Source organism: Notechis scutatus, chromosome 16 (genome assembly GCF_049901735.1).
Source record: "Notechis scutatus isolate UNSWTSFEM ecotype Mainland chromosome 16, rNotScu1.2, whole genome shotgun sequence".
Taxonomy (NCBI): domain Eukaryota; kingdom Metazoa; phylum Chordata; class Lepidosauria; order Squamata; family Elapidae; genus Notechis; species Notechis scutatus.
In genome coordinates this window covers 5,655,001-5,681,991 of record NC_142024.1, presented here as the reverse complement: position 1 = coordinate 5,681,991, position 26,991 = coordinate 5,655,001, and the positions used below count along the sequence as shown (strand labels likewise).

Genomic DNA, 26,991 nt, shown 5'->3' with positions numbered 1-26,991 from the left:
AGAATTCCCCAGCCAGCCTGACAGACTTCAACTCCCAGAATTCCCCAGCCAGCCTGACAGACTTCAACTCCCAGAATTCCCCAGCCAGTCTGGTGGACTTCAACTCCCAGAATTCCCCAGCCAGCCTGACAGACTTCAACTCCCAGAATTCCCCAGCCAGCAAAGCTCTGGGATCAAATACGATGTGACACTTAAGGCAGGTGGTCCTGGACTTAATGGCCACAGCTGAGCCCCCCAAATTCCCGTTTTTAAGTGAGACATTTGTTAAGCGAGTTTTGCCACTATTGTTAAGGGAATCACTGCAGTGGAAAAGTTAGTAACGCTGTGAAACTGCCTTTCCCTGTTGGTTTTGCTTGTCAGAAGGTCGTAAAAGGGGATCACATGACCCTCAGGACACTACAACCGTCTTAAATGTGAGTCAGCCATGGACAGAAATTTTGAGCTCAACTGTGGTCATAAGTCGAGGACTACTGCTTGTATTCCGGTGGCTGAAGGTAGCCCTTGACTTACAACATTTTGTTCAAAATTACGACGACACTAAGAAAAGAGATTTATGAGCTTTTCCACAGTTAACGACTGTTGCAGCATCTCTGTAATCACGTGATCAGAATTTAGACATTTGGCATTCGACTCCTATTTACGACGGTTGCAGCGTCCCGGGGGGGGGGTGTCACGCAATCACCTTTTCCGACCTTCTGGCAAGCAAACTCAGCGGGGGAAGCCTGATGCGCTCAACATCCGTGTTACCAACCTAAGAAGTGCAGCACTTCCCTTCACAATGTGCCAAGAAAGGTCATAAAGTGGGACCAAACTCACTGAACAACTTGTCTTGCTCCGCAACAGAAAGGTTGGGCTCCGTTTTGGCCATTAAGCCAAGGAATTACCTACATTAGCAGCCGAGGAATAAGAACGGGGCGAGAGGACAAGTGGTGAAATGCTACCGGTTCACACCGGTTCAACCAATCCGGTTGTTAAAAAAAAAAAAAAAGCTCCAACGATCAGTTGAGAGAAAGAAGAGAAAAGCGCGGGATCAGCCCTCTCTTCTTTATCCTCTCAGCCAATTGGCGCGGCAGAGCCTCCGCCGGTGTTTGGAAAGCTGCACGCGCACGCATTAGGTGCGCGCATGCACATGCGAAGTGCGCAATCCTCAAACCGGTAGGGAAACTGGTAGAAAGCCACCATTGGAGACGACAGAGACAAAAGGGTAATTCACGGGTTTCTCTTTGGCTATAGCGAGTAGCAAAACTTGAACCTTTGGGCCTGATCCAGCCCAGATCTTCTGAGGATCTTACACCAGGTTGGATGGTCTGAGGTAGATCAGGAAGGCTTTCTTATTTTTTTGGGAGGGGGGGAGGAAATTCTCCTACAAATGGGAGTTGCAGTCGGGCTCAGGGATATACAGCTAATCCTCAGCTTGCAACAGTTTTGTTTAGTGACCATTCAGGATCAGAATAGAGCTGGGAGGGACCTCGGAGGTCTTCTAGTCCACCCCCCTGCTCAAGCAGGAGAACCTATACACATCTCAGACAAGTGACTGTCCGGGTCCATCCAATGGCACCGAAAAATGTGACTTTACGACTGTTTTTTCAGAGTTACGACCTTGGTAGCAACCCCAGGATCTGCGTGATCGAAATCCAGGCGCTTGGCAACTGTCTCCTATTTATGACGGTCGCCGCGTCCCGGGGGTGATGGGTTCCCCTTTGGCGACCTTCCGACAAGCAAAACCCGTAGGGAAGCCAGATTCATTTAACAACCAGGGTCGCTCGCTTATCCACCGCAGCGATTTGCCGAGCAACCGTGGCAAGGGAGGTCATAAAATGGGGGCAGCGCTCACTTAGCAAACCGTCTCCCTTCAGCCGCAGGAGTTTTGGGCTCAGCTGCGGTCGTAAGTCAAGGATGACCTGTACTCTGGGATCGATTCCCCACTCCCACCCCGAGCCCCTGTTTTGCCCTGGGGTGCAGTGGCTGGATCATGGTTTCTGGTGATCAAAGAGATCCCAGGGAATCCAAAACCTGCTTACCCCACACCCGGTCCTTCACAACGACAACGGTTCTGCCGCATGGTTTATTTTGTTTCTCGCATATCCCCTATTTCCAGCATAGCGAGGGGGTGGGGAGGCTGAGGGGGAGCCGGTGGCGGAAGGGAAATAAAAAACAAACCCCCAATAATATGGGAAAAAAACAAAAACCCGAAGCTTAAGCGAAGTCGAAGGAAACGCCCGAGCGAGAAGCCAGGTGCCGGCCTCCCTCGCCTGGCCCTTTCAGTTTCTCGGCCACCGATTCCTTGGCGGGCTGGCGTTGGGCTTGGCTTTCATCCAGGCCAGGGAGAGAGTCGCTTCATTGCAAAACCAGCTGTGAATGGCACCCCGGACCCCCTTTTAAATCACCCGTCTCAGACAAGAGCATGTCAAGGGCAGCCAGATGTGAGCCGTCAATCTCTGGGAAAGGCTTGGTTCCAGGAGTCTCTTTATCATTTGGTCCAAGTTCTCCTCTCCTCTCTCCTCTCTCTTCTGTCCTCTCCTCCCCTCCTCTCCCCTCTCTCTTCTCTCTTCTCCTCTCTCTCCTCTCCTCTCCTCTCCCCTCTCTCTTCGCTCCTGCTCTCTCTCCTCTCCTCCCCTACCCTCCTCTCCCTTCTCTCCTCTCCTCTCTCTCTCTTCTCTCCTCTTCTACCTGCCCCCACTCCTCTCCTCTCTTCTCCGCCTCTTCCTCCTCTCCTGTCCTCTCTCTTCTTTCCTCCTCTCCTCTCTTCTCTCCTCTCCCTTCCCTCCTCTCCTCCTTCTCTCTCTCCTCTCCTCTCATTCCCATCCTCTCTCTCTCTCTTCTCTTCTCCTCTCCTCTCTCCTCCTCCTCTCTCTCTCTCCTCTCCTCTCCTCTCCTTCCCTCCCTTCCCCTCCTCTCTTCTCCTCCCCTCTCTTTCTCACACACTCAGAGTTCAGGTAAAACTTTGGCAGGGTGAGGGTGGGCTTGGGGGTAAAAGTGAAAGACATCAACGGTGATTTTTATGGGGAGCCTCGGTGTGGCTTACCTGCCTACCGTAAGAATCCTTGAAAAGACTAAGCCAAGAATCCCGGACTTTAAGGGGCGTTCGGTGTGAGATCTTTCCTTCAGTTGTTTGCCTTGCGCCCAGCCTCCAAAGCAGGTATCAGGTTGAAAAAGAGAGACGATTAGGCAAAGGAAGAGGCTACAGTCTTGTGTGAACTAAGTCCATGTCAAGTGGAGAAATCCTTGCAAACGGGCCATGGAAGAAGCTCAGTTTGGCATTGAGAATGGACAGCATCTCCAGCTTCAGAAAAGCATCAAAGATCTTGGGAAATGTCCTTCTGCCTGCCTGGAGAACTCCAACTAGGATTTTGGGGCTCCTCAAGTGCAAATTTTCTTTGGTCACATGCAGGGTAAAGTATAGTTTTATAAGCATGGGCCAAGTGATTGCCTTCATCAAGCCATTCAATAAACCATCGGCAACCATCCTTTGGAGAATAAGCAATAGCACTTTAGACTTACATACCGCTTTATAGTGCTTTTACAGCCCTCCCTAAGCAGTTTACAGATTGCCCCTAACAATCTGGGTCCTCATTTTACCCACCTTGGAAGGATGGAAGGCTGAGTCAACCTTGAACCAGTCAGTCATGATCGAACTGCTGGCAGTAGGCAGAGTTGGCCTGTAATATTACATTCTAACCACTGGGAAGGAAGGAAGGAAGGAAGGAAGGAAGGATAAAAAGGAAAGAAGGAAAATAGCAATAGCACTTATATACCACTTTATGGTGCTTCCCAGCCCTCTCTAAGCGGTTTACAGAGTCAGCCTCTTGCCCCCCAACAATCTGGGTCCTCATTTTACCCACCTCGGAAGGATGGAAGGCTGAGTCATCCTTGAGCCTGGTGGGATTCAAACTGCCAAATTGCAGGCAGCCGGCAGTCAGCAGAAGTAGCCTGCAGTACTGCACTGATCACTGTGCCACCGACGTTCTTGTGGGTGGACTTGGGTGAGATGCTCTTTAGCGAGCCAGAGATGAGGAAACCCATGCGCCCCTCTGGGCCACCTCTCTGTCCTATGGATGCAGTCTTTGGGTGGGGGGAGGACTGGGGGGAGCAGGGGCGGGGTGGGGTGGGGGCTTGATGCATCTCCTGATACCGCCTGGTGCTAACCATCTCTGCCCTGTGTGTGTGCTTCTCATTAGGAATGGATTAACCACTGACAAACCAGCTGTCACCGAAGATGTAAATATTTACCAGAAATATATTGCCAGGTAGGCCGATGTCCCTTCCCTGCTCTGCCTTGGGGTGCCGGGAGAGGGTGGACTTTGCAGGACTTTGCAGCTGCCCGTCTGGGTGCAGTGTAAACCACCAGTCAGGAGGCTTGAATCTGTCGGATGTCCACGCTGACTGCCCCACTGCTATCAATGCCACCTCTCCTGCTCAGACCCTCTCCATTAATCAATCAGTCAATCAGAATAGAGCTGGAAGGGATCTTGGGGTCTCCCCTTTCCTGGGAGACTCTCTACCAGGGGTCGGCAACCTTAAACACTCAAAGAGCGCAAAGGTTCTAACCGGAAACTCCCCGTTCAATTCTGGAGCTGACCGGAAGTCCGCTTCCCCCACCATAGAGTCTCCTCCTACCGCAGTGCCCTTTTTCCTCTGCCGACCGGAAGTCCGCTTCCCCCACCATAGAGTCTCCTCCTAGCGCACTGCCCTTTTTCCTCTGCCAACCGGAAGTCCGCTTCCCCCACCATAGAGTCTCCTCCTAGCTCAGTGTCCTTTTTCCTCTGCCGACCTGAAGTCCGCTTCCCCCACCATAGAGTCTCCTCCTAGCTCAGTGTCCTTTTTCCTCTGCTGACCGGAAGTCCGCTTCCCCCACCATAGAGTCTCCTCCTACCGCAGTGTCCTTTTTCCTCTGCTGACCTGAAGTCCAGTTCCCCCACCATAGAGTTTCCTCCTAGCGCGGCATCCTTTTTCCTCTGCCTCTCCTAACCGAAAGCCCTATCAATTGTGCAGCCAACCGGCGACAGGGAGCTGCAGCAGAGGAATGAAAGAGCCACATGCGGCTCTAGAGCCGCGGGTTGCCGACCCTTGCCCTATGCCATTTCAGATAGATGGGTGTCCAGTTTTCTTAAAACTCCTTTGGCTTAGGGGAAGAGTTGTGGCCAGCTCCATTTCCCCAAGACCCTTCCCCTGCCTGGGCAGCCTATAATCAGGAGAAATGTTGCAATTAATCTCCGTGGGCCGTATCCTGAGCCTCTGTTGCCTTCACTGAGACATTGTGGCATTCATTGGGAATTTCTGTCCATCCCTTTAAGACCTTCCGGCTGGAATTGGGAGGTTTCGTTAAAATCGTAACCATCGTAATCCAGCTTGGTAGTCTTTCCTCTCGATGTTTTAAAGCGAAGAGTGGAACATCCTCCCTTCTTAGAAAAGGGCAAGATATTCCGCTTTCCATGCCTGGTATGATGTGTTTTGTGACCCTCAAATGAAATGACACAATCACACACGTACACACACACACACACACACATCCTGAATCTGTTTGCAAGGGGCCAATGGGAATAACAGCACATGATATAGACCAGCCGTCTCTGTGTCCGTTCCCTTCAGGCAGGTTGGGCTGTCACCAGCTCCCATCATCCCCAGCCGGCAAGGCAGAGGCATCCATAGGGGCACGGGATCGAGGACAGCTAGCGGGCTCTGCAGATAATCTCCCGTTTTCAAATTGCCCTTCAGCGCCCTGAAAATTCGTCTCCAGCTGTGAATGATTTAACAGCGCATTTAACCAGACATTATCCAACCAGGTAGCCACGATATAAGGGTAGTCAGAAACGAAGTAATCAGGTGTTTAATTTCTCCTTCCCTCTCTTCTTCTTTCCCCCCCCCCTTCTTTCTCCTTGTCCCCCCCCCTCCATTCTTTGAAGATCAGAATTGATTCTGAGCCATAGGAGTAACTTTTGCATTGCTGCATCTGAAGGGCAACTCCGATGCACGTCTCTTGCGCCCACCCGCACACGAGCGCACACACGGAGCACACTTTCTTCTGCTCATTGTTTTCCCTGCCCGAAGTCCTTCCCCTCGGGGCCCTTAAATCACACGGTGGGGCCGGCTTGATTAGCAGTCATAAGCTCATTATTTTAAGCTGTCTCTCTCTCTCTCTCTCTCTCTCTCATACAAGACAAGGAGAGACGAGGGTTTGTCCTTTGCCAGCTGCAAAAGGCAGTTTCTTCTCTCAGTTTCCATCAGAGCCGGCATTTCTCGAGATTAGCAAGGCCGTCTTAGGGTTAAAAGTCAAAAGGGGGAGAGAGAGAAAGAGAGAGAGAGAAAGAAAGAAAGAAAGAAAGAAAGAAAGAAAAAGAAAGAAGAAAGAAAGAAAGAAAGAAAGAAAGAAAGAAAGAGAGAAAGAGAGTCAGAAAGAGAGAGAGAGAAAGACACACACAGAGAGAGAAAGAGAAAGAAAGACAGAAAAACAGAGAGAGAAAGAAAGACAGAGAGAGAGAAAGAAGAACAGAAAGAGAGAGAGAAAGAAAGACAGAAAGAGAAAGAGAGAGAGAAAGAAAGACAGACAAAGACAGAAAGAGAAAGGACAGAAAGAGAAAGAGAGAAAGACAGAGAGAGAGAGAGAGAGAGAAAGACAGAGAAAGACAGAGAAAAGAACATAAAGAGAGAGAAAGAAAGACAGAAAGACAAAGAGAGAGAAAGAGAAAGAAAGACAGAAAGACACACACACACACACAGAGAAAGACAGAAAGAGAGAAAAGAACGGAAAGAGAGAGAAAGAAAGACAGACAGTAAAACAGAAAGAGAGAGACAGAAAAGACAGAGAAAGGACAGAGAGAGAGAGAGAGAGGAAAGACACAGAGAGAGAAAAGAGAGAGACGATCTCTTGGGCCAAAGTCCAGGCGGTGCCCGACCTGAGACAGTGTCCATTTTGCCGGTGACACCCTCCCTGCCTTTGAAGAGCCCCTGGCTTCCCCACTTCCAAGACCCCTTTGATTCACCCTGCGCCATGAAACCCTCCGAAGCGTAACATGTGGAACTGTTGGAAGGAACGATGGAGCGTCCGGGAAAATGACTGGAGTGATTTCTCTCGATTTCTTTCGTAGCCTGCCAGTCTCGTGACAGCCGGGACCTCTCCATCCATCCATCCAGCCTCTTTTAAGTTAATTGAATGCACCCTGTGGTGCCTTTGGGAAATGGGGATTTCGAGCTCCACATTTGGGGTGTGTGGGGGTGCACACAGAGAGGGATTGCATTATATCTCTCTGGAGCACCATGGGCTTAAACGGTTTGGTCAAAGAGGCGCTGCGGAAAGCTGTCGGAAGAAGTTGCCTTTATGGACTTCGCCAAAACGAGCCTCTTTGAGGTGCAGCCGGAGTCTTTTTCATCCTCTCTCTATTTACATTTCTTTTTTTTCTTTCAGACTCATTATTTATTATTATTGGTGCCCTAACAGATGGTTCAGCTGCAGATCTTGCTTAAATATTTATTTACACAAGCCTTTCTCCTCCCTTCTACCCATCACTTGTAATTGGGGTGGGTTTGGTATTGGGCGGTTGGTTGGGGTGTGTGTGTTTGTGTGTGTGTGTGTGTTTTCCACCCCCTTTCTCCCCCGTCATGCACATCATCGTTATAAAGTAATGAGCGTGTAAACAGTTGCTAAGCAGGCTGACTTCTGTATTTATTATTTTTATTAGTATTTATTTACGCTGGGTTTTTCCTCCGTCGCCTTGGCCAAATCTGGCAAACGAGGGAATGAAATAAAAATGAGGGTTTTGCAATGGCAAGTGCGTGCTCCAGACGTCGTCCCCATTTGAACGCTTGCCTATCTTTTTATTTATTTATTTTAGGGAATTTATATCGCCGCCTATTCGCACATGGCGACTCAAGGCGGCTTACGAGAACATTACAATTACAATATTGTCGTCAAAAGCAAGGATAGGTGGTCCGCAGCTCTTTGTCGTGCTTTTAAGTTTGATTTTTTTTTTCCCTACGGTTGCCCTGTTGTGTTCTCTCTGGATTGTGAACTGATTCAGATTACTATTATTATTATTATTATACACAAAAATGACACACAGCAAACGAGATAACTATGCTGGGTTTCGTATCACAAATCACTAGTCGAACACTTCCCAGGCGTTTAGGACTGTGTGATGTATCGGCGGATTATGCGAGCAGATCCCAGTAAGGTGGCCTTCTGCAGCTGACCAAGGGTGATTTTGTCAGCGCCAATTGTTTTTAAGTGCTTGCCTAGGTCTTTAGGCACAGCACCCAGTGTGCCCAGTACCACTGGAACCACCTGCACTGGTTTATGCCAGAGTCTCTGCAGTTCGATTCTCAAGTCTTGATATCTGGTGATTTTTTTTCAAGTTTTTTGTTTTGCATCGATTCTGCTATCACCAGGTATGGCAATGTCGATGATGCACACTTTTTCTTCTCCACAATCATGATATCCGGGGTGTTTTGCTCCAAAACTTTGTCAGTCTGTATTCGGAAGTCCCACAGTAGTTTTGCATGCTCATTTTCGACCACTTTTTCAAGCTTATGATCCCACCAGTTCTTCGCTACAGGCAGATGGTAGTTGTGACACAAGTTCCAGTGGACCATCGGAGCAACTATGTTGTGACGTTGTTTGTAGTCAGTCTGAGTGATCATCATCATCGTTGTTGTTGTTGTTGTTGTTGTTGTTGTTGTTGTTACTATTATCTGATGCTGCAGTATGTTCCCAGAACCTTGATATATGGGGTTGGGGGTGTATGGGGGAATACACCATATATTCCAATATCGGATTTTTGATTTGAAGAATTGTAGTATTTTTTTCCCTGTGAATTCCTGGGAATTCTCCATCAGACCTTCCAAGCAGGGTTCCACACATCCCAGGAAAGGATACAGGTTTTTATAAGATTACCCCACGTAGCAAAAAATCCCTCGATATCAGTTGAGAGGCATGGCTGTGGTCTCAGGGAATGACTGTTGATGCTGCGCTTTGTTACGGGAAATTGTTAAGAGGTTTCTTTGGCGTTTTTCCCCCCCCATCCAATGCTCGAAAAGGCAAGTCCCTTCTTAATATATATATATTTTCCACTGTTCATTTGAAACAAGATACCTACCTCCATTGCGTTCATAGGAGATATGCCGAAGGAACAGTCCTTGGATGTTTTCTCCCGAGTTCTGAAGAGACAATCCGTTTGCACAATTCCTAAAATTCTAGTTTTGCAGTGGAAAATTAATGGGGGACAGACAGCCGCCTGCAGAATTGCTTTCAGTGAAGTCTTCTTCAGCTTGACGGGATCGTGGCCACAAAGGCAGTAAAACTTTGGATGCAGAAGCATAAAATCAGAAAATATGATCGATTAGAAAACAAGGGAAACACCACCACCCCCTTTACGATGTTAAAACCTGCTATCGTATTAAGTAGAAATGGAATTTAAGTAAGGGGGTCTCTCTCTCTCTCCCTCTCTCTCTCTCCAAGTTATGTCAAGTCCACAGCATATAATGAATGATTTTAATATTTAGTTGCTTCGTTGGTTAGATGAATCAATTAAGCATCTTTCTGATCTACAAAAAATCTGGCCCCAATTAAATAGGCCACAGACTTTTCCCAACATTAATTATGTGGGTGAGCCCTTCTGAAGAAAAGGTGAAGGTTTGGTTACCAGAGGCCAACGTGCTTTTCTGGGTGAAACCCATGAGTCACAGCGTGGCTGCATTAATAAATAATGGGTTCCCCCCCCCATAAAAATATTTGTTGCCGTGGCATCAATATCTATCAATATTCTTGATTTTAAGCGTCTGCTTCCTACTCGGGGCAGGAAGACGTTAGAAATAAATCCATTGGCTTTTTGTACAATCGTGCTCGTATTCCGTCTTTCCTCTTATTTACTTATTTAAGAGTTTGCATCCGACTTCTCTAAAATATTGCTGGTAGCAGTTTTTACAGCAAGACTCAAATAAAGAAAGCTCACTCTCTATCTCTCTATCTATCTATCTATCTATCTATCTATCTATCTATCTATCTATCATCTATCTATCTATCTATCATATCTATCTATCTATCTATCTATCTATCTATCTATCTATCTATCTACCTAATATCTATCAAATATCTATCTATCAAATATCTATCAAACCACCGTTTGGTTTTGATTATAGCTGGTAGCATTGGAAACCAGCTTAATGCCTGATTAGCCTGGCCTTTGGGGCATGAGATGATGAGAGAGAATTGTAGGATTGCGGGGTGTAATATTACAGTAGCTTTACCTCTGTGTCTGTAGGAAACTTCATATTTTTTTAAAAAAACAATAATAACAGAATAAAAGAGTTGGATGGGACCTTGGGGGTCTTGTAGTTCAACTCCCTGCTCAGCTGGGAAACTATAACATTTCAGACAAATGGTTATCCAATCTCTTCTTAACAACCTCCACTGATGGACCACCCTTCTTGTGGCAAGTTGTTCCACTGGCTAATTGCTCACTTTCAGGAAGCATCTCCTTAATTCCAGGTTGCTTCTCTCCTTGATTAGTTTGCACCCGTTGCTTCTTGTCCTGCCTTTTGGTGCTTTGGAGAATAGCTTGACTCCCTCTTTTTTGGGGCAGCCCCTCAAATCTTGGAAGACTGCTGTCATGTCACCCCTAGTCCTTTTCTTTCATTAAACTAGACATAACCCAATTCCTGCAACCGTTCTTCATATGTTTTTTTCAGTCTCCAATCCTCTAATCATCTTGTTTGCTCTTCTCGGCGCTCTTTCCACGAGTCTCAACATCCTTTTTAAAAAAAATAATATGGTGACCAAAACTGTATGCAGTCTATTAATTCGAGGGACCTCAATTGGTGGACCCCCTGGCCTTTCTAATAATGGAGGAAATTTAGTTTTCCTTTCTCCTTTAGTGGGTGATGCAGTTCCTTGTTTCCTCCCTCCCCCCCCCAAGATCAGGGAAGGATCTAATGACGAAAAACGTGGATTTAGTATTAGAATAGAACAACAGAGCTGGCAGGGAACTTGGAGGTCTTCTAGTCCAACCCCACTAAGGATGGTTCCTTATTTTGTGTCTTGAGGATCAAAGAAGCAGTGGTCCTTGAAACAGACGGTGAGAAAACGAATGCTTCTTAGTCCCATTTTCCCCAATTTGGTAGGTCCTCTGTAGGTTCCCCTATCCGCATGATGGTGAACCTATGGTATGTGTGCCACAGGTGGCACGCAGAGCCATTTGTGCCGGCACATGAGCTGCAGGCAAACTTACCTCACTGTGCATGTGTGTGACTACCAGCTGATTTTTGGCCGGTTTGAGGCCCTTTTCTGCCTCCCAGAGGCTTGAGGAAGGCCTCTGCAGGCTTTGCAGGATGAAAAATAGGCCTGTTTTGTCACTTCCTGTATTTCTGGAAATACTGGAAGTGACAAAACGGGCCTATTTTTTCGGCCTGCAGAGGCCTTCTCAAGCCTCTGGGAGGCAGAAAAGGCCTCAAACCAGCCCAAAATCAGCTGTGAGGCGTCGTGCAGGGGGGGGAATTGCACGCCCATATGCAGGGGGCGGAGGGTCACGCATTGCCTTCTGGGTGCTGGCACGCAAGCGCAAGCGTGCGCACAATTTTGGCACAGGAGTCCAGAAAGGTTAGCCACCACTGCCCTACCCGTTTCAACCCTGTGTGGGAAATATATGTTCCTCCTAGCCATGACTGAGGAATTCTGGGTGTCGAAGTCCTCGAGGCTTAAAGGCCGCCCAGTTTGGAGAAGCCCCGCTATATAGGAAGAAGATCTTTTGGAAGAAGATCTTCTTGATCCCCTGGCCGTCCCCCAGGTGGGGATCTTTCCTGGAGCGGAACCTCTCATGTCAGTTCCCTGCCAAACGTCGCTCACCCGCTAACCTTTGAAGCAGAAGCCGGGTCCCCAAACACAGCAAGCCAGGGTGGTTTGGCACGGATGAAAAGGCGCATGGGGAATTGGGACCGGTGGGGGTGTGTGTGGGGGGGGAGGGCGGCCAGCAGGTGTGCGCCTCTTGCGCATGGCGTCAGCAAGCGTGCCCCGTCTGTGCCAAGCTTCCCGCTTTCCAAAGCTCAGCAGATGCTGCCCTTTAAAAATTAATAACTTGAACTGTTTCAAGTGTCGGGCGAAGCCAAGGAGAGAGAGAGAGAGAGAGAGGGAGGTAGCCCTCCAGGAATCTATTAACTGGAGAAGGGGGAGGGGGGGCGGGAGGAGGGGGGGAAGGTTCCCTAACCCCCAGAGCTGGAGGCCTGCCCTACACACACACACACACACACACACACACACACCTTGATGTGACATAGTCCAAGCATCCACTGTCTCCACTCTGCCACATGGGGAGGAGGGGAGGAGAGGGGAGGGCAAAAAGCGATTTCACGTCCACTTGGGAGGATGAGTTGAGTTTACAAGGCATCGAAAGCTCACTTTTAACAGCGCTCTCTTGTTTAGCAACCCCAAATTTTGGGGTTCCCATCGTGGCCGTAAGTCGAGGACTATTCTCTGCCTTCCTCCGCACGGCAGCCTTGTCCTAGGAAACCCCTCCCCTTTTCCTGGGAATGTTTCTTTCTGTTAGAGGCCCCAAATGGACCCCCGATGACAAAAGTTCTCCTGCTGGAGCCGGGGAGGGGGTCGGACTAGATGGCCTCAGAGGTCCCTTCCAGCCCCCTGGATTGCTGTGCTTTTTTAAAAATCATAAAGCAGGGAAGCGACCTCCTCTGCCCACCTCCGCATCCTCTTACGCGCTTTTGGGGATCCTGTCTTTTTTTCCAAAAGGTGTCCTGCCCCCCTGGTGGAAACTGACTCTTGAAGGAAAGGAGGAACAGCCCGACAGGGAGTGGAAGTGTGGCTCCGGAGGTTGTGGAGGAGGCTGGGGAAGGGCAGACAGAGGAGGACCCAGGCCAGTCCCCTCTCCATCCTAGGGCACGCAGGGAGGAGAGGATAAGGGAGAGACGTGGTCTATGGGGGAGGAGAGGGCCTTGATCCTCTTCATGGGCTGCAGCTGTGACAACTGAATAAGAGGATGGACCTGCGTACTGGCAAACGCTGGAAACAAAGCCTGTAAATATCTCTAGTTTATAGTTCCTCTCTGAGCTTGGCGTCCTTACCAGTGTGTGTTATCTGTGGACATCCTCCAGCCCTTATCTTGTCTGGTTCGTGTTGCTTTTTTCCTTCTTCGTGTAACTGTTTGTGTGGGAGTTTTTTGGGTCTTCCGTCAAAGATATTCAGAGCTTGGAAGCAAAGTGAAGGAATAAAAGGGACTTCCCCTGTTTTTTGTGACTGTGTTTGTTTTGTATCCCACCCTGGGTCATCACAAAAGGTCTGTTTTTATCTCTTATCCCTTCCTTCCTTCCTTCTCTCCCCCCCACTTTTTGCTCCAGATATCTCCTCCTTTTTTTCCCCTCCCTCTCTCTCTCTCTTTCTCTCTCTCGGACGGCAGGTGGACATCTCTTCCTGCGCTATTTGCAAATGCCGTAGGTGAAACTTTAGTAGGTTTTTTTTTTTTTTTTCTGCCCACCTGCTTTTTTCATTCCTTTCCCTTTTTTGGAAGGTTGGCTTGTCAAACCTGGGCAGAAAGTCCTCGACTTAACAATGGTTCGTTTAGCGACCTTCTGAAGTTATAACGGCCCTATACTTATGACATCATATGATTCCCATTCAGATGCTTGACAATTGTCTCAGATTTATGACCGGTGGCATTCTTTGGTCCAGTCAGATCTTCTTAACATACTCCCTTCTTCCTCTTCTTCTCTCTTTGTTGGACTTAAACTGGCCAACAAAAAGTGAAGATTAATCTAAAGGCTAATCTAGAGAAGACTAGGGGTGACATGACAGCAGTCTTCCAATATTTGAAGGGCTAACAAATAACGGATAATCAGAGTTGGAAGGGACGTTGTAAGTCATCTAGTCCACCCCCTGGCCTAAGCGGGAGACCCTACACCATTTCTGACAAATGGCAGTCCAGTCTCTTCTTGAAAGTCTCCAGGGATGAAGCTTCTACAACTTCCAAAGGCAACTTCTGTTCCATGGGTTGATTGTTCTCACTGTTAGAAAGTTTCTCCTTATTTCCAGGTTGAATCTCTCCTTGGTCAGTTTCCATCCATTGTTCCTTGTCTGGCCTTTGGGTGCCTTAGAAAGTAACTTGAACCCCCTCCTCTCTGTGGCAGCCCCTGAAATATTGGAAGATGCTCTCCTGTCTCCCCTGGTCCTTCTCTTCCCTAGACTAGCCAGGCCCAGTTCCTGCAACCATTCTTCGTATGTTTTAGCCTCCGGTCCCCTAATCATCTTAGTTGCTCTTCTCTGCACTCTTTCCAGAGTCTCAACATCTTTTTTTATAATGTGGTGACCAAAACTAGATGCAGGACTCTAGGTGTGCCCTTACTAAGGCTTTATAGAGTGGTATTAGTACCTCCCTTGATCTTGATTGTATCCCTCTGTTAATGCAACTTAGGGTTGCATTAGCTTTTTTTGGCGGTGGCTGCACACTGCTGGCTCCTATTTAGCTGCCCCAAAGAAGAGGGGGGTCAACCTATTTTCCAAAGCACCAGAAGGCAGGACAAGAAGCAACAGATGGAAACTAACCAAGGAGAGAAGCTTGTTGGAATGAAACAGAAACTTCCTAACAGGGAGGACTATTAACCAATGGGACAGCTTGCCACCAGAAGTTGTGGCCGCTCTATCACTGGGGGTTTTTAAGAAGAAACTAGACATTCATTGATCCGAAATGGTACTGTAGGGTCTCCTTCATGAGCAAGGGGTTGGACTAGATGATCTCCAAGGTTCTTCCCAGCTCTATTCTGATTCTGATTGAAACCTTACTCTGCTTCTCAGTGGGGCTGTAGCACAGGTTACCAGGCGTTGTTTCATGCTGCAGGTACATTTGATCAAAAAAAGTACTATCCCCCCAGGAGGGATGCTAGAAAATCCAGCCTCCTGGACATCTGGAGATTTAGTTAGGGTTGATTAAGAAAAAGGCAGGTCCTGTCCCTCATGATTCTTCATGATTTGAAAATCCAATTCGAGGCTGAAGTCACCACGAAGATAAGGTTGGGCAAGTTCTTCTGAACTGCAGCTTTGTATTTTGAGGATTCTTCCTCTCGGCATCTCAGGGGGATCTTTGGGGTCAATAATACCTTGGAGCTGTGGAGAGGACATAAAACTGAGTGGCCCCACCAAGGCTGTTTCCCCCACCCCACCGCAAGTCCACGTAGAAATTCAGCCATGGGGACCAAAACCGGATGCAGCATTCCAGGTGTGGCCTTACTAAGGCTTTACTAAAGCGGTACTCATGACTTTACGTGATTTTGAGGCTGTGCCTCTACTTTCAAGGGTCTTCAAACTTGGCAAGTTTAAGACGTGTGGACTTCAACTCCCAGAACCCCTGAGCTAACATGACTGGAGGAGGAATTCTGGGAGTCGAAGCCCACAAGTCTTAAAAGCTGTCAAGTTTGAAGACTTCCTGCTCTAGTAGTAGCTTTTGGAGCTGCTGCTGCACACGGCTGGCTCATATTTAAGGGATCATCCATTAGGAGTCCCTCTCCCAGTTACTGTTTTCGAGCCAGATTTCCCCTAATCCAGTGGTGACTAACCTTTTGGGGCTTCTGTGCCAAAAACTCCGCGCACGCTTGCATGCCAGCACCCAGAAGGCAATGCACGCCCCCCCCCCACTCCCTGCGCATGCGTGCGCAATTCCCCACCACCACCCGCTTACCTGCACTATGCCTCCCAGCTGATTTTTGGCTGGTTTGAGGCCTGAGGAAGGCCTCTGCAGGCTTTAAGGACGAAAAATAGGCCCGTTTTCGTCACTTCCGGTATTTCCGGAAATACAGGAAGTGACGAAAACGGGCCTATTTTTCAGCCTTCAGAGGCCTTCCTCAAGCCACTGGGAGGCCGAAAAAAGGCCTCAAACCCGCTGAAAATCAGCTAGGAGGCGTGCGCATGCGCAGTGAGGTAAGTTTGCCTGCAGCTTGCGTGTCGACCCAAGTGGCTTTGTTGGCCATCACAACCCCCCTCTGTACCTTGTACCTTTGGTCCATAAGGAGGTGAGAAATGCAGGGGGGGGGGTTGCCCTCTGCCCCTCCTGGCATGGGAAGGCTACGCCTGGAGATTGCAACCACTCGGTGGAGTCAGTTGCCGTTTCGTGTCAATTCCTCTGAGCCCAAAACCGCGATTCCAGCTCTTGTCCTTTGAAACGGACAGATGTCTAACGGAGGGGATGGGTGGGGAAGAGGAAGCCGTGGCCCGTTTTATTTCCGACCTACGTAACCTCCTCTCTTCCTTCTTCCTATGCCCAGGTTTTCCGGCAGCCAGCACTGCGGGCACATCCACTGCGCATACCAGTATCGGGAGCATTACCACTGCCTTGATCCAGAGTGCAACTACCAGGTAAAAGAGCATATACACTAATAAATAAATAAAAGAACCTCAGAGGCTTCGGAAAGCAGCTCTAAAAGTGTGTGTGTGGGCGGGGGGGCAGGGAAATGAAGACTTAAATAATCTTCTCATAGAATGACAAGAGTTGGAAGGGACCTTTGGAGGTCATCTAGTCCAACCCCCTGCTCGAGCAGGAGAATCTGTTCCAAACGTGAGGATTGAACTCCTAAATCTGGTGCAGTGGAACCCCGACTGGAAACTCGGATTGCAGGAAGTACGACTTCAGCCACAGAGGGGTCAAGGCCTGGAATGCCCTCCCTGACTCTGTTGTTACATCCTCTAACTAACCCCCACCCCTTTAACCTTAAACTATCCACCATTGGCCTCACCCCTTTCCTAAGAGGTCTGTAAGGGGCGTGCATAAGCGCACCAACATGCCTACCGTCCCTGTCCTATTGTCCCCATTGATTCAAACATAGTTCCTGTATTCTTACTCATGTTTATACTTATACCTATTATCTTGTAAGCGATTGACAAATCAAATAAAGGAAGGAAGGAAGGAAGAAAAGAAAGAAAGAAAGAAAGAAAGATAGAAAGAAAGAAAGAAAGAAAGAAAGAAAGAAAGAAAGAAAGAAAGAAAGAAAGAAAGAAAGAAAGAAAGAAAGAGAAAGAAAGAAAGAAAGAAAGAAAGAAAGAAAGAAAGAAAGAAAGAAAGAAAGAAAAAGAAAGAAAGAAAGAAAGAAAGAAAGAAGAATATTTGTAGCTCAGGGTTGACATGAGGAGTCCTTGGTGCTCTCTGAGGTTGATTTTCTTGCAGATGTTTCATTACCTAACTAGGTAACATCATCAGTGCTAGTAGTATCAAGGGGAGAGGGTGGGGGAGGAAGGAAGGATATTTGTAGCTCAGGGTTAACCTCATAAGTACTATTAACAGGGAGGGAGGGAGGAGAGGGAGGAAGGAAGGAAGGAAGGAAGGAAGGAAGGAAGGAAGGAAGGAAGGAGAAAGGGAAGGGGGAAGGAAGGAGAGATGGAAGGGATGGGACCAATGGGAGGGGAAGGAGGGAGGGAGGGAGGGAGGGAGGGAGGAAGGAAGGAAGGAAGGAAGGAAGGAAGGAAGGAAGGAAGGAAGGAAGGAAGGAAGGAGAGAAGGGTTGACAGAAGGGGTCCTTGGTGTTCTCTGAGCGTGGTTGTTTTCTGGCAGACGTTTCATGGCCCCAACTAGGTAACATCATCAGTGCTAGTTGCAAAGGGAAGGGAAGGAGGGAGGGAAGGAAGGAAGGAAAAAGGAAAGAAGAGAAAGAAAATGAAAAGAAAGAAAGAATCTGCCCCAAGAGCCGCGTTTGAGGACCCCTGATTTTAATGCAATATTTTTAAAAATGCAAATAATTTTTCTTGCGAACCACCAACATTTTTCTCGCCAACCACCAGTGGTCCATGGACCACCAGTTGGTGGCCGCTTCCCCGGGACACAGAACCCCAGGTGACCTTCAGTGTAGCCACTGGGTTGGAGGAAAGTGGAAGAGAAGCAGGATGGGGAGGAAGGGACAGAAATTGGAAGGGCCCCGGCCCAGCCGGCCGGCCGGGAGAGCTGCCAAAGACGCCTTGTCAAGCCGGCTCCCTCCTCCGTTGTCACATGCTGCATTTGTTTACCCTCCAATTCACAGGGTTGGCTTTGACACTTTTTTGTGTGTGTGTGGTCAGCCCCCCCTTTCTCTCCCCTCCCCGCCCGGATCCTTAAGGCTGTGCCTGTATGATCCACAGGATTCCTAGGAATAGCTGCCATGGATTTCTTCCCTGGCACTCTCCAGAATCTCCAATTGGGGGGGGGGAGAGGGGGAACTGGCTTTGTCCCCCCCACAAGCCTGAGAGGCTGTGGATGGCAGTGAGGATGTGGGCAGTGGGAAGCTAGGCACAGGCGGCGGGGAGAAGGTGCGTCTCCAAAGCCCCTGAAGGCAAGAGAAGAAATAGCAGACGGAAACTAACCAAGGAGAGAAGCTAGTTGGAATGAAACAGAAACTTCCTAACGGTGAAGACAATTAACCAGTGGAACTACTTGCCACCAGAGGCTGTGGGTGCTCCATCACTGGAGGCTTCTAGGAAGAGAACTGGACAACCACTTGTCTGGAATCGTGTAGGGCAGTGATGGATAACCTTTTTCGGCACCAAGTGCCCAAAGTGCACCTTCGTGCAAACCCCCAAAATGCAATGCGCAAGCGCCCCCCCCCACATGTGCCCTGCCCCTATGCATGCGCTCCACCTCCCCACGCATGCATTGCAGAGACTCGGTCGGCAGGAAGTGTGCACGCCTTCGTGGTGGAGCTGAGCTAGTGCGACAGCTCGCGGGTCCGCAGAGAAGGCCTTCAAATACAAACTCGGGATACTGGAATGCCCACGAGGCTGGAGTTTCAAAACGTCTTTGCCTTCTGCAAAGGACGTTCCTTTCACAGCTGGCTTTTATCTGCTTGAAGGAGGGGCCATTACCTTGCAGCCTTACTCCCGAGTTTCCCATGCTGCTGCAGCTGCTCTTTCCTACGAGCTATCCTGCACGTACGCGCACTTGGCACAGGCTCCTCGGGAACCTCCTCATCGCTGCTGCCAACCCCCCCAATCTCTGAAGGCAGCAGCCCGCTCCCTGATGGTCCTGGCCCCTCATCCGAGTCCTCGCTCTCCTCAGCCGTCCGCACCTGCTGCCAGTTGACCACAACAAATAGCTCTTAAGGAGCAGAGAGTTGGGGGGTGAAGAAAAGGCCCCTGCTTCAAGAAAAGATTGACCCCACGAGAGTGTAAAGCTTTGCTGTGGTTTTCGGCCGGCTCTAGAGCAGGGGTATCCAACCTCGGCTTGTGGACTTCAACTCCCAGCATTCCCCAGCCCGCCAAGTCTTTGACTTTAAGCCTTAAAGTTCCCACCCCTGCTTTAAAAACGCTCTGCAATAAGTGGCTGCAGATTATTAGCAGGATGTGGCCACAGCATTCCAGGGAAATTGCTCCTCGGAGCTTCCTTGCCGCTCCTGGGTGTATATCCCCAAGTTTAATCAAAGTGATAGAGCCAGGTGAAGATTTATTCCTCCTTTTGAAGATGGAAGGGTTGGAGGGAGGGGGGAGAGGCGCAACTGCCCATCTGGATTTTGAAGCAATCACGCTCAGAAGTCCCACCTCCATCGCAGCAGCTGAACTCCCTCCTCTGTGCCTGTGCCTTTGATGAGCGGTCAAGTTTGGGAGGATCTGGCCTTGAGGGGGTGCCCACACCCCAATTGCTCCCTGTTTCTGCAGGTTCAGCCATCTTGGCAGTCCTTTTCATCAGGCCTTTTGCTTTCAAAAGAGAACGAAGGGTACTGAATTCACTTACGTCCTGTAAATTAAGTTGGTACTGGAAAGGAACCCAAGAGTAGGTTTGCTAACCTGTCGGTGCCATCAAACTTGGATTCAAACCATCCAGGTTTAGCATATCGCACGCATGCAGAGGCTACATTTCTAGCTGATTTGGGGTTCTAAGCATGTTCTGTGAACTCAGACCTGCTTTGGCAAGGGTTTCTTTTCAGCACATGTCCCAAACGCACCGCCGTATAAGTATAAACATAACATAAACATAGAAGTATAAACGGGTTATAAGTATATACATGATACATGAGTACGAATAAATGGGAACGGTAGGACAGGGGCAGCAAGCATGCTGGTGCACTTATGCACGGCCCCTTACAGACCTTTTAGGAATGGAGTGAGGCCCACAGTAGACAGTTTTCAGGTTAAAAGTTTTGGGGGTTTGAGGATGTAACAACAGAGTAAGGTAGTGGGTTCCAGGCGTTGACCCCTCTGTTGCTGAAGTCATATTTTCTGCAATCGAGTTTGGAGTGGTTTACTTTGAGTTTGTATCTATTGTTTGCCTGTGTGTTATTGCGGTTGAAGCTGAAGTCGTCTTTGACGGGTAGGATGTTGTAGCAGACAATTTTGTGCACTAAGCTTAGGTCAGACTGTTAGGCAGCGTAGTTCTAGGTTGTACTTCAAGCCTGGTGGTGTAGGGTATTCTATTGCGAGAAGAGGAGTGGAGGACTCTTCTCATGAAATACCTCTGGACTCGCTCAATCGTATTAATGTCCGTTATACAGTGCGGATTCCAGGCAGATGAGCCGTATTCAAGAATTGGTCTGGTGAAGGTTTTGTGTTCTAGAAGCTGTACCTATCCATCTCTGGGACATTCCTCCGCTCCCACTCCTCACCTTCTGCTTCTCCCTCTCCCCCCCTCAGAGGTTCACCAGTAAGCAGGATGTCATCCGGCATTACAACATGCACAAGAAGCGGGACAACTCCTTGCAGCACGGCTTCATGCGGTTCAGCCCCCTGGACGACTGCAGCGTCTACTATCACGGTTGCCACCTCAATGGGAAAAGCACACATTACCACTGCATGCAGGTAAATGGCCAGCCAGCCTGGGACGGCCAAGGATCAGGGCCAGCAACGGGTTCCATCCCCGCCGAAGCCGAGTCTTTATTGGGGGGGAATAATCCCCTTTTCTGCAGATCGACATCATGCAACGGGGGTGCGTTTTTCCAGAATGGATAACTGGTGGGTTTTTCCTTTGCGTTCCTCCCACCCCGTCACAAGGCCGTGGTGAGATATACCGGTTTGACCTGGTTCACCCGACCTGGTAGTAAAGAAACAAGGTCCAATGATCAGCTTAGAGCAGCGATGGCTAACCTGTCCGTCCTCATGTGACGACACTCATAAGGCAATGCACGCGCCCCCACCATTTCTCCCTGCGCGTAGACGCACTATCCCTATGCGCACCACCATACGTCTCTGCGCGCTGCATGTTTCTTTGCATGTGTGTGTGCCCACCTGCACGCCCCGCACCTTTCTGTGCATACGTGTACATCCCCCCTGGTTGGGGGAGGGAGAAGTGGACTGAGAGTATAAGGCCTCGGTAGGGCCATGCTTGGAAATACAGCATCCAGTTTAGCCATGATGTAAAAAAAAAAGAGGTTGAGACCAGAGATGGGATTCAGATTTTTTTTTACTACTGGTTCTGTGGGCGTGGCTTGGTGGGCGTGGCAGGGGAAGGATACTGCAAAATCCCCCTTCCCTCCCCACCCCACCAACCTGCTTTCCAGGCTCAAGCCTACGAAGAACGGTTGCAGGAACTGGGCACGTCTAGGTTGATGAAAAGAAGGACCAGGGGTGACATGATAGCAGTCTTCCAATAGCTCAGGGTCTTCCACAAGAGGGGTGTGTGTGTGTGAACCTGTTCTCCAAAGCGGGGGTCTCCAACCTCGGCAACTTTAAAAAGTTGGGGACTTCAACTCCCAGAATTCCTCAGCCAGCAAAGAGTTGAAGTCCACAAGCCTTAAAGTTGCCGAGGTTGGAGACCCCTGCCCCAAAGCACCAAAAGGCAGGACAAGAAGCAATGGGTTGGACACTAACCAAGGAGAGAAGCAACGTAGAACGAAGGAGAAATTCCCTGAAAGTTGGAACATTTAATCAGTGGAACAACCTGCCTCCAGAAGTTGTGGATGCTCCAACACTGGTGGTTTTTAAGAAGAGATTCGACCACCCTCTGTCTGAAGTGGTGTAGGGTTGCCTGCCTAAGCAGGGGGTTGGACTAGAAGACCTCCAAGGTCCCTTCCAAGCTCTTTGTTATTCTAAACCTCTTAAATAGCAGCATTTGCCCTCAACAAGCCTCTCTGCGAAGGCCCTTCCCCTTTTTCATGTCCATAATTGGCCTGGACCAAAAAGCAGTTAGTTGTTTATATCAATGAGACATTTTTCATGCTTTAACCACAATTAGACCCTATTGCAAATTATTCACCAGGAGGTGTGTGTGTGTGTGTTTAATTTCTTCTTTTAACGCCATTCTGGGTCTGTCTTTTTTCAAGGTGTCAGTGGTGGATGGGAGAAGAGGCCCTTATTAGATTGGAAGTAGTTTCAGAATAGCTACACACACACACACACACACACACACACACACACCTCTCTCTCTTTCTCTCTCTCTGTCTCTCTCTCTCTCTGTTTGTCAGATGCTTTTCTCTCCACCCAAGGTGAACTTGTGTGTGCCTCTGTGTGTGTGTGTTTTGGCTTGCTTCAACTTCTGAACATCTGAGAAGGTACAGGCGTTGGCACCGGAGCCTCAGAATGAGGTAGAGAAAGCAGGGGCGTTCTCCCTCCCTCTCTCTCTCTCTCTCTCTCTCTCTCATCGGGCACACTGGCGTTGTCAGATTCTCCTGGAATTTTACTCAATATGGCAAGTTTGCCCCGAGCTGGGAAGAGAGAGAGAGAGAGAGACACGTCCTGCATTCCTGCTTCCCTTCTGCAAGACATGGGCAGCCTTAAAACCAAGATAGGGTCCTTCTGCTAGTCTAGACCCCAGGCCCAATAACGGAGAGGGTTGTAGGCTGAAAGAGACACCAGCTAATTTCTCCACTTTATATGAGCGATTATTTTTTCCAAGTGAATTCCCACCTCTCCTCTCCTCTCCCCTCCCCTCTTCCCCTCCTCTCTTCCCTTCTTTCCCTCCCCTTCCCTCCTCTCTTTCCTTGTCTGCTCTCTTCCCTTCCTTTCCCCTTCCTTTCCCCTTCCTTCCCCTCCTCTCTTCTCTCCCCTCCTCTGTTCCCTCCTCTCTTCTCCTCCCTTCTCTTCCCTTCCCTCCTTCCTTTCCTTCCATGCTGGCTGGGGAATTCTGGGAGTTGAAGTCCACAAGTCTTAAAGTGGCCAAGTTTGGGGACCCCTAGCCCTGTACCATTTGAGACAAAGGGTTGTCCAAAAAAACTTCCAGGGTTGGAGAATTCACAACCTCTGGAGGCAAAGCTGTTCCACGGATCGAATTGTTGTCAGTGTCAGGAAAACTCTGCAGCTTTCTTGACTTAGTTGCCATGGTTTTCCCCTCCCTTCCTCAGGTGGGTTGCAACAAGGTCTACACCAGCACTTCCGACGTAATGACCCACGAAAACTTCCACAAGAAGAACACGCAGCTGATCAACGACGGCTTCCAGCGGTTCCGGGCCACGGAAGACTGCGGCACGGTGGACTGCCAGTTCTACGGGCAGAAGACCACCCACTTCCACTGCAGGTGGGCACGGGGGCGAGAGGAAAAAAAGGTTCTCGCTGGGTAGGTGGGCATCCCTTAACCTTCCGTACGGTTGTTTTTTTCTCCCACTCCGCGCGAGAGCTCTGCCCAGCATCGGTTAGGACTGAGGCGGGAAAACATTTGATGGGCTGTGGGCAAGGCCTTGCCTTCCCTTGGCTGTATCGGGGAAAGGACAGCTCATGGTGATCCGTCTAGGTCAGGTGTCGGCAACCGGCGGCTCTGGAGCCGCATGCGGCTCTTTGGGCCCTCTGCTGTGACTCCCTGTTGGGTGATCCCAGCACTGGCTGGCCCCGCCCTCCCTCACCTCCCAGTCACTCCTCGCCTGGCCTGAGAAAGTAAAACACAAAAAACAGAAATGAGAGGGAGGGAGAGAGAGAGAGAGAGAGAGAGACATTTCCCACAAAAAAGAAAACACCGGGAGCCACAAAACTTGGGTAGGCGTGGCAGAGGGGGGTCATGTAACTGGGTAGGAATGACAAGTTGGCCATGCCCACCCAGGTTTTGTGGCTCCCAATGTTTTCTGATGGCTCTAGGAGTGTTGAAGGTTGCAAACCCCTGATCTAGGTCAGTGGTCCCCAACCTTTTTATGCCACGGCCCGGTACCGGCATCAGCTGGGCGCCGCGGCCCGGTGCTGGCATCAGCTGGGCGCCGCCATCTTGTTTTGATGAAAAAGTGCTTCCGGTGAGCTCACTGGAAGCACTTTTCATCAAAACTAGATGGCGGCATGCTTCCAGTGAGCTTTCTGGGTGAAATGGCTTTCTGCCGGAAAAGCTCACCGGAGCATGCGCTACCATCTTGTTTTGATGAAAAAGTGCTTCGGTGAGCTTTCTGCAGAAAGCTCACCGGGACTTCATCAAGCTACATAGATGGCGCACCCAGCAAACCAGCGCCCGGTAGGATTTGTTCCATGGACCGGTACTGGTCTGCGGACCGGTGGTTGGGGACCCTGATCTAGGTGATCCGTGGCTCCCAACCTTTGGGGCACCAGGGACCAGTTCCGTGGAGGGAGATTTTTCCATGGACCGGAGGGGGGGAGCGTGGTTTCACGTGCTGCCAACCTCCCACGGATGGGGCTTTGCTTGTTTGCGCAGAGCGGTTTCAGGCATGTTGTGGCCCGTTGCTGGTCCATAGACTGGGGGTTGTTCTAGGCCCAAGATCTGAGGAAGATTAGTGGTCAGATTTGCGTTGTCCTCGGACGACAGTTGGGGCCTTTCAGTATCCTTGGCTCTGATGCGTCTTGCTTGCTCGAAGGTGCACCTCTCGGAGGCCCAGAAATGTGTCCGTGCGTTAATGCTGGAGGTTGGAGCCCACAGGTTTTAGAAGTGGGGCCAAAGAAGGAAAGTCCAGATAATTTCAGGAAATAGATGGGTGAATTGCCCCTTGTCTCCGAAGAGGCTCGTGTCCTGACTTCCTGCTTGGCTGGCAGGCCTCAGTTCAACCTCTAGCGGAGAGTTCTCCAAACTTTCTGACTTTGCGGGCCAGTGGGGGGAGGAGGGGAAGAGGGAATGGTTCCGGGCGAGAGGCAGGCAAGCATGCACACGCACAGCTCCATTTGCACGAAGGGCAAGCGTGCTCACCGCTCACACAAATGGACCATGCATGCACATGCTCCCCTGCTGCTTGGGCAAAGGAGACGGGTACACGGGCGTGTCCTTGATGCATCGGGCGGCCCAGTTCTGAACAGCTCGAAGCCCAGTCGCGGACCGCAGCCCAGGGGGTTGGGGACCCCAGTTCTAGTGAATTTCTGCCTGAAATGCTGCAGAGCCGAGATCCCAAATCAGAACACACTCAGCTGCCCGGCCTCTAGCTCTGAGGGATCGACCACTTCGGGGGGCAGTTTCACCGTCCCGCGGGGCCAGGCAAGTGAAAGGGCTCTTCCCGGGCCTGACCCCTCCTTTCCTCTCTCGCAGGCGGCCCGGTTGCACCTTCACCTTCAAGAACAAGTGCGACATCGAGAAGCACAAGAGCTACCACATCAAGGACGACGCCTACGCCAAGGACGGCTTCAAAAAGTTCTACAAGTACGAGGAGTGCAAGTACGAGGGCTGCGTTTACAGCAAGGCCACCAACCACTTCCACTGCATCCGGCCCGGCTGCGGCTTCACCTTCACCTCCACCAGCCAGATGACCTCGCACAAGCGCAAACATGAGCGCCGGCACATCCGCAGCTCGGGCATGCTGGGCCTGCCCGCCTCGCTGCTGGGCGCCAAGGAGAACGAGCAGGAGGAGTCCAGCAATGACGACCTGATCGACTTCTCTGCCATGAGCTCCAAGAACTCCAGCCTGAGTGCCTCCCCCACCAGTCAGCAGTCTTCCGTCTCCCTGATCATGCCGGGCACCCCCTGCACCTCAGCCACAGAGCTGGCCGCCTCACAAGCCACCAGCAAACCCGCCGGCAACATACCCTCGGCTTCCAAGATGCCCGTCCTGCTGTCTCAAGCTCTCCCAAGCAATATCCCTTTGGCCCTGGCGCTGCCCAACGCGGCTGTTCCGGGAACGGCCAGCTCTTACTTCCCCATGCTCCCCAGCCGGGTCTCGGCCCAATTGCCCACCAGTTCCAGCAGTTTGCTAGCCGCTGGCACGCCGAGTACCAATCCGGCGTCTTCCACCGGTTCCCCTTCCCCGGCCCTCTCGGGTTCCGGCGAGGGGGCGGCCACCTCTTCACCGACTCCAGCGGCCTCCATCATGGAGAAGATCTCGGCCAGCAAAGGGTTGATTTCGCCCATGATGGCTCGGTTAGCGGCGGCGGCTCTGAAGTCCTCCATGACAGAAGCAGGTGAGTCACTCTCTTCCTTGGACTAGTTCACGGGAGAAATTCCAAAGGGGAAGTGGTCCAGCAGGTCCTCTCCCATGGAGAAGAAGGAGGGATCCCCTGCCATTAAGCCAAGATCTGAAGATCCACATTTTGGGCAGCTTACAAGTAGCCCTTCTGCCGGACTGAAATTGGGGAATTTTTTCCCCCAACCTTTCAAGTCCAGCTCGGCACAGGAGGAAAAATAGCTAATTTCCCAGGAAGCCTTTTATTCTTCACATTATTTTTTTTAAAAAAACAGGGGGATCGGGAGGGGAAATCTTCCTTAACAAGGAGAGTGGCCATTGATGGATCTATTTCGACCCCACTTTATTTATTTATTTATTTATTTATTTATTTAATAAAAAGCCACTTGCTGTCGGCGTAGCAGTTCCCCATCAGCCGAAGTGCCTCTGGGCAAATTAATATTTTAGCGTAGTTGTGAGAAGCTCAGCGGACACATTGCCGACAGCAACTTTCCCCTGTCGTGGTTTAAGCCTTCCCGCGTGCAGGAGGGTCCTTCTCCTTGCCTTCGCTCGGGGTATGGGTGTGGGGGGTCTCAGCCTCCTTTTGGGGACCCCCCCCCTCTTTGCCAAACGAGAGTCGGCGGTTTGGGAAGAGGGAGGAAGGCCATGGCTGATGCCGAGGAGGAGCTGGGGGTAGGCGGCCGCTCGGTCGAGACCCCACGTTTGGGGCCGAGGGGTGGGGGGGAGCCAGGCGGGTTTGGAACCAATGGGATTGGGTGTCATTTTCGATCGAGCTGACATGGCAGACATGTTCCTTCTGGGCATGCTCGG

At 50.2% G+C, this 26,991-nt stretch overlaps 1 protein-coding gene across 15 annotated transcripts in view; it reads left to right on the top strand.

Moving 5' to 3' along the window:
* The window catches only part of CASZ1 (castor zinc finger 1), a 275,840-nt gene that overhangs the window by 230,789 nt on the left and 18,060 nt on the right, over positions 1 to 26,991 (top strand). For 6 of the 15 annotated variants that reach the window (XM_087944739.1, XM_087944729.1, XM_087944737.1 and 3 more), the window contains 5 exons: positions 4,179 to 4,247; positions 16,249 to 16,339; positions 20,570 to 20,734; positions 23,212 to 23,423; positions 25,314 to 26,179. In XM_087944739.1, coding sequence (XP_087800865.1) covers positions 4,179 to 4,247; positions 16,249 to 16,339; positions 20,570 to 20,734; positions 23,212 to 23,423; positions 25,314 to 26,179 — 1,403 coding nt within the window. The remainder of the gene's footprint in view (positions 1 to 4,178; positions 4,248 to 16,248; positions 16,340 to 20,569; positions 20,735 to 23,211; positions 23,424 to 25,313; positions 26,180 to 26,991) is intronic. The other 9 variants (XM_087944740.1, XM_087944738.1, XM_087944735.1 and 6 more) reach the window with 3 other exon arrangements.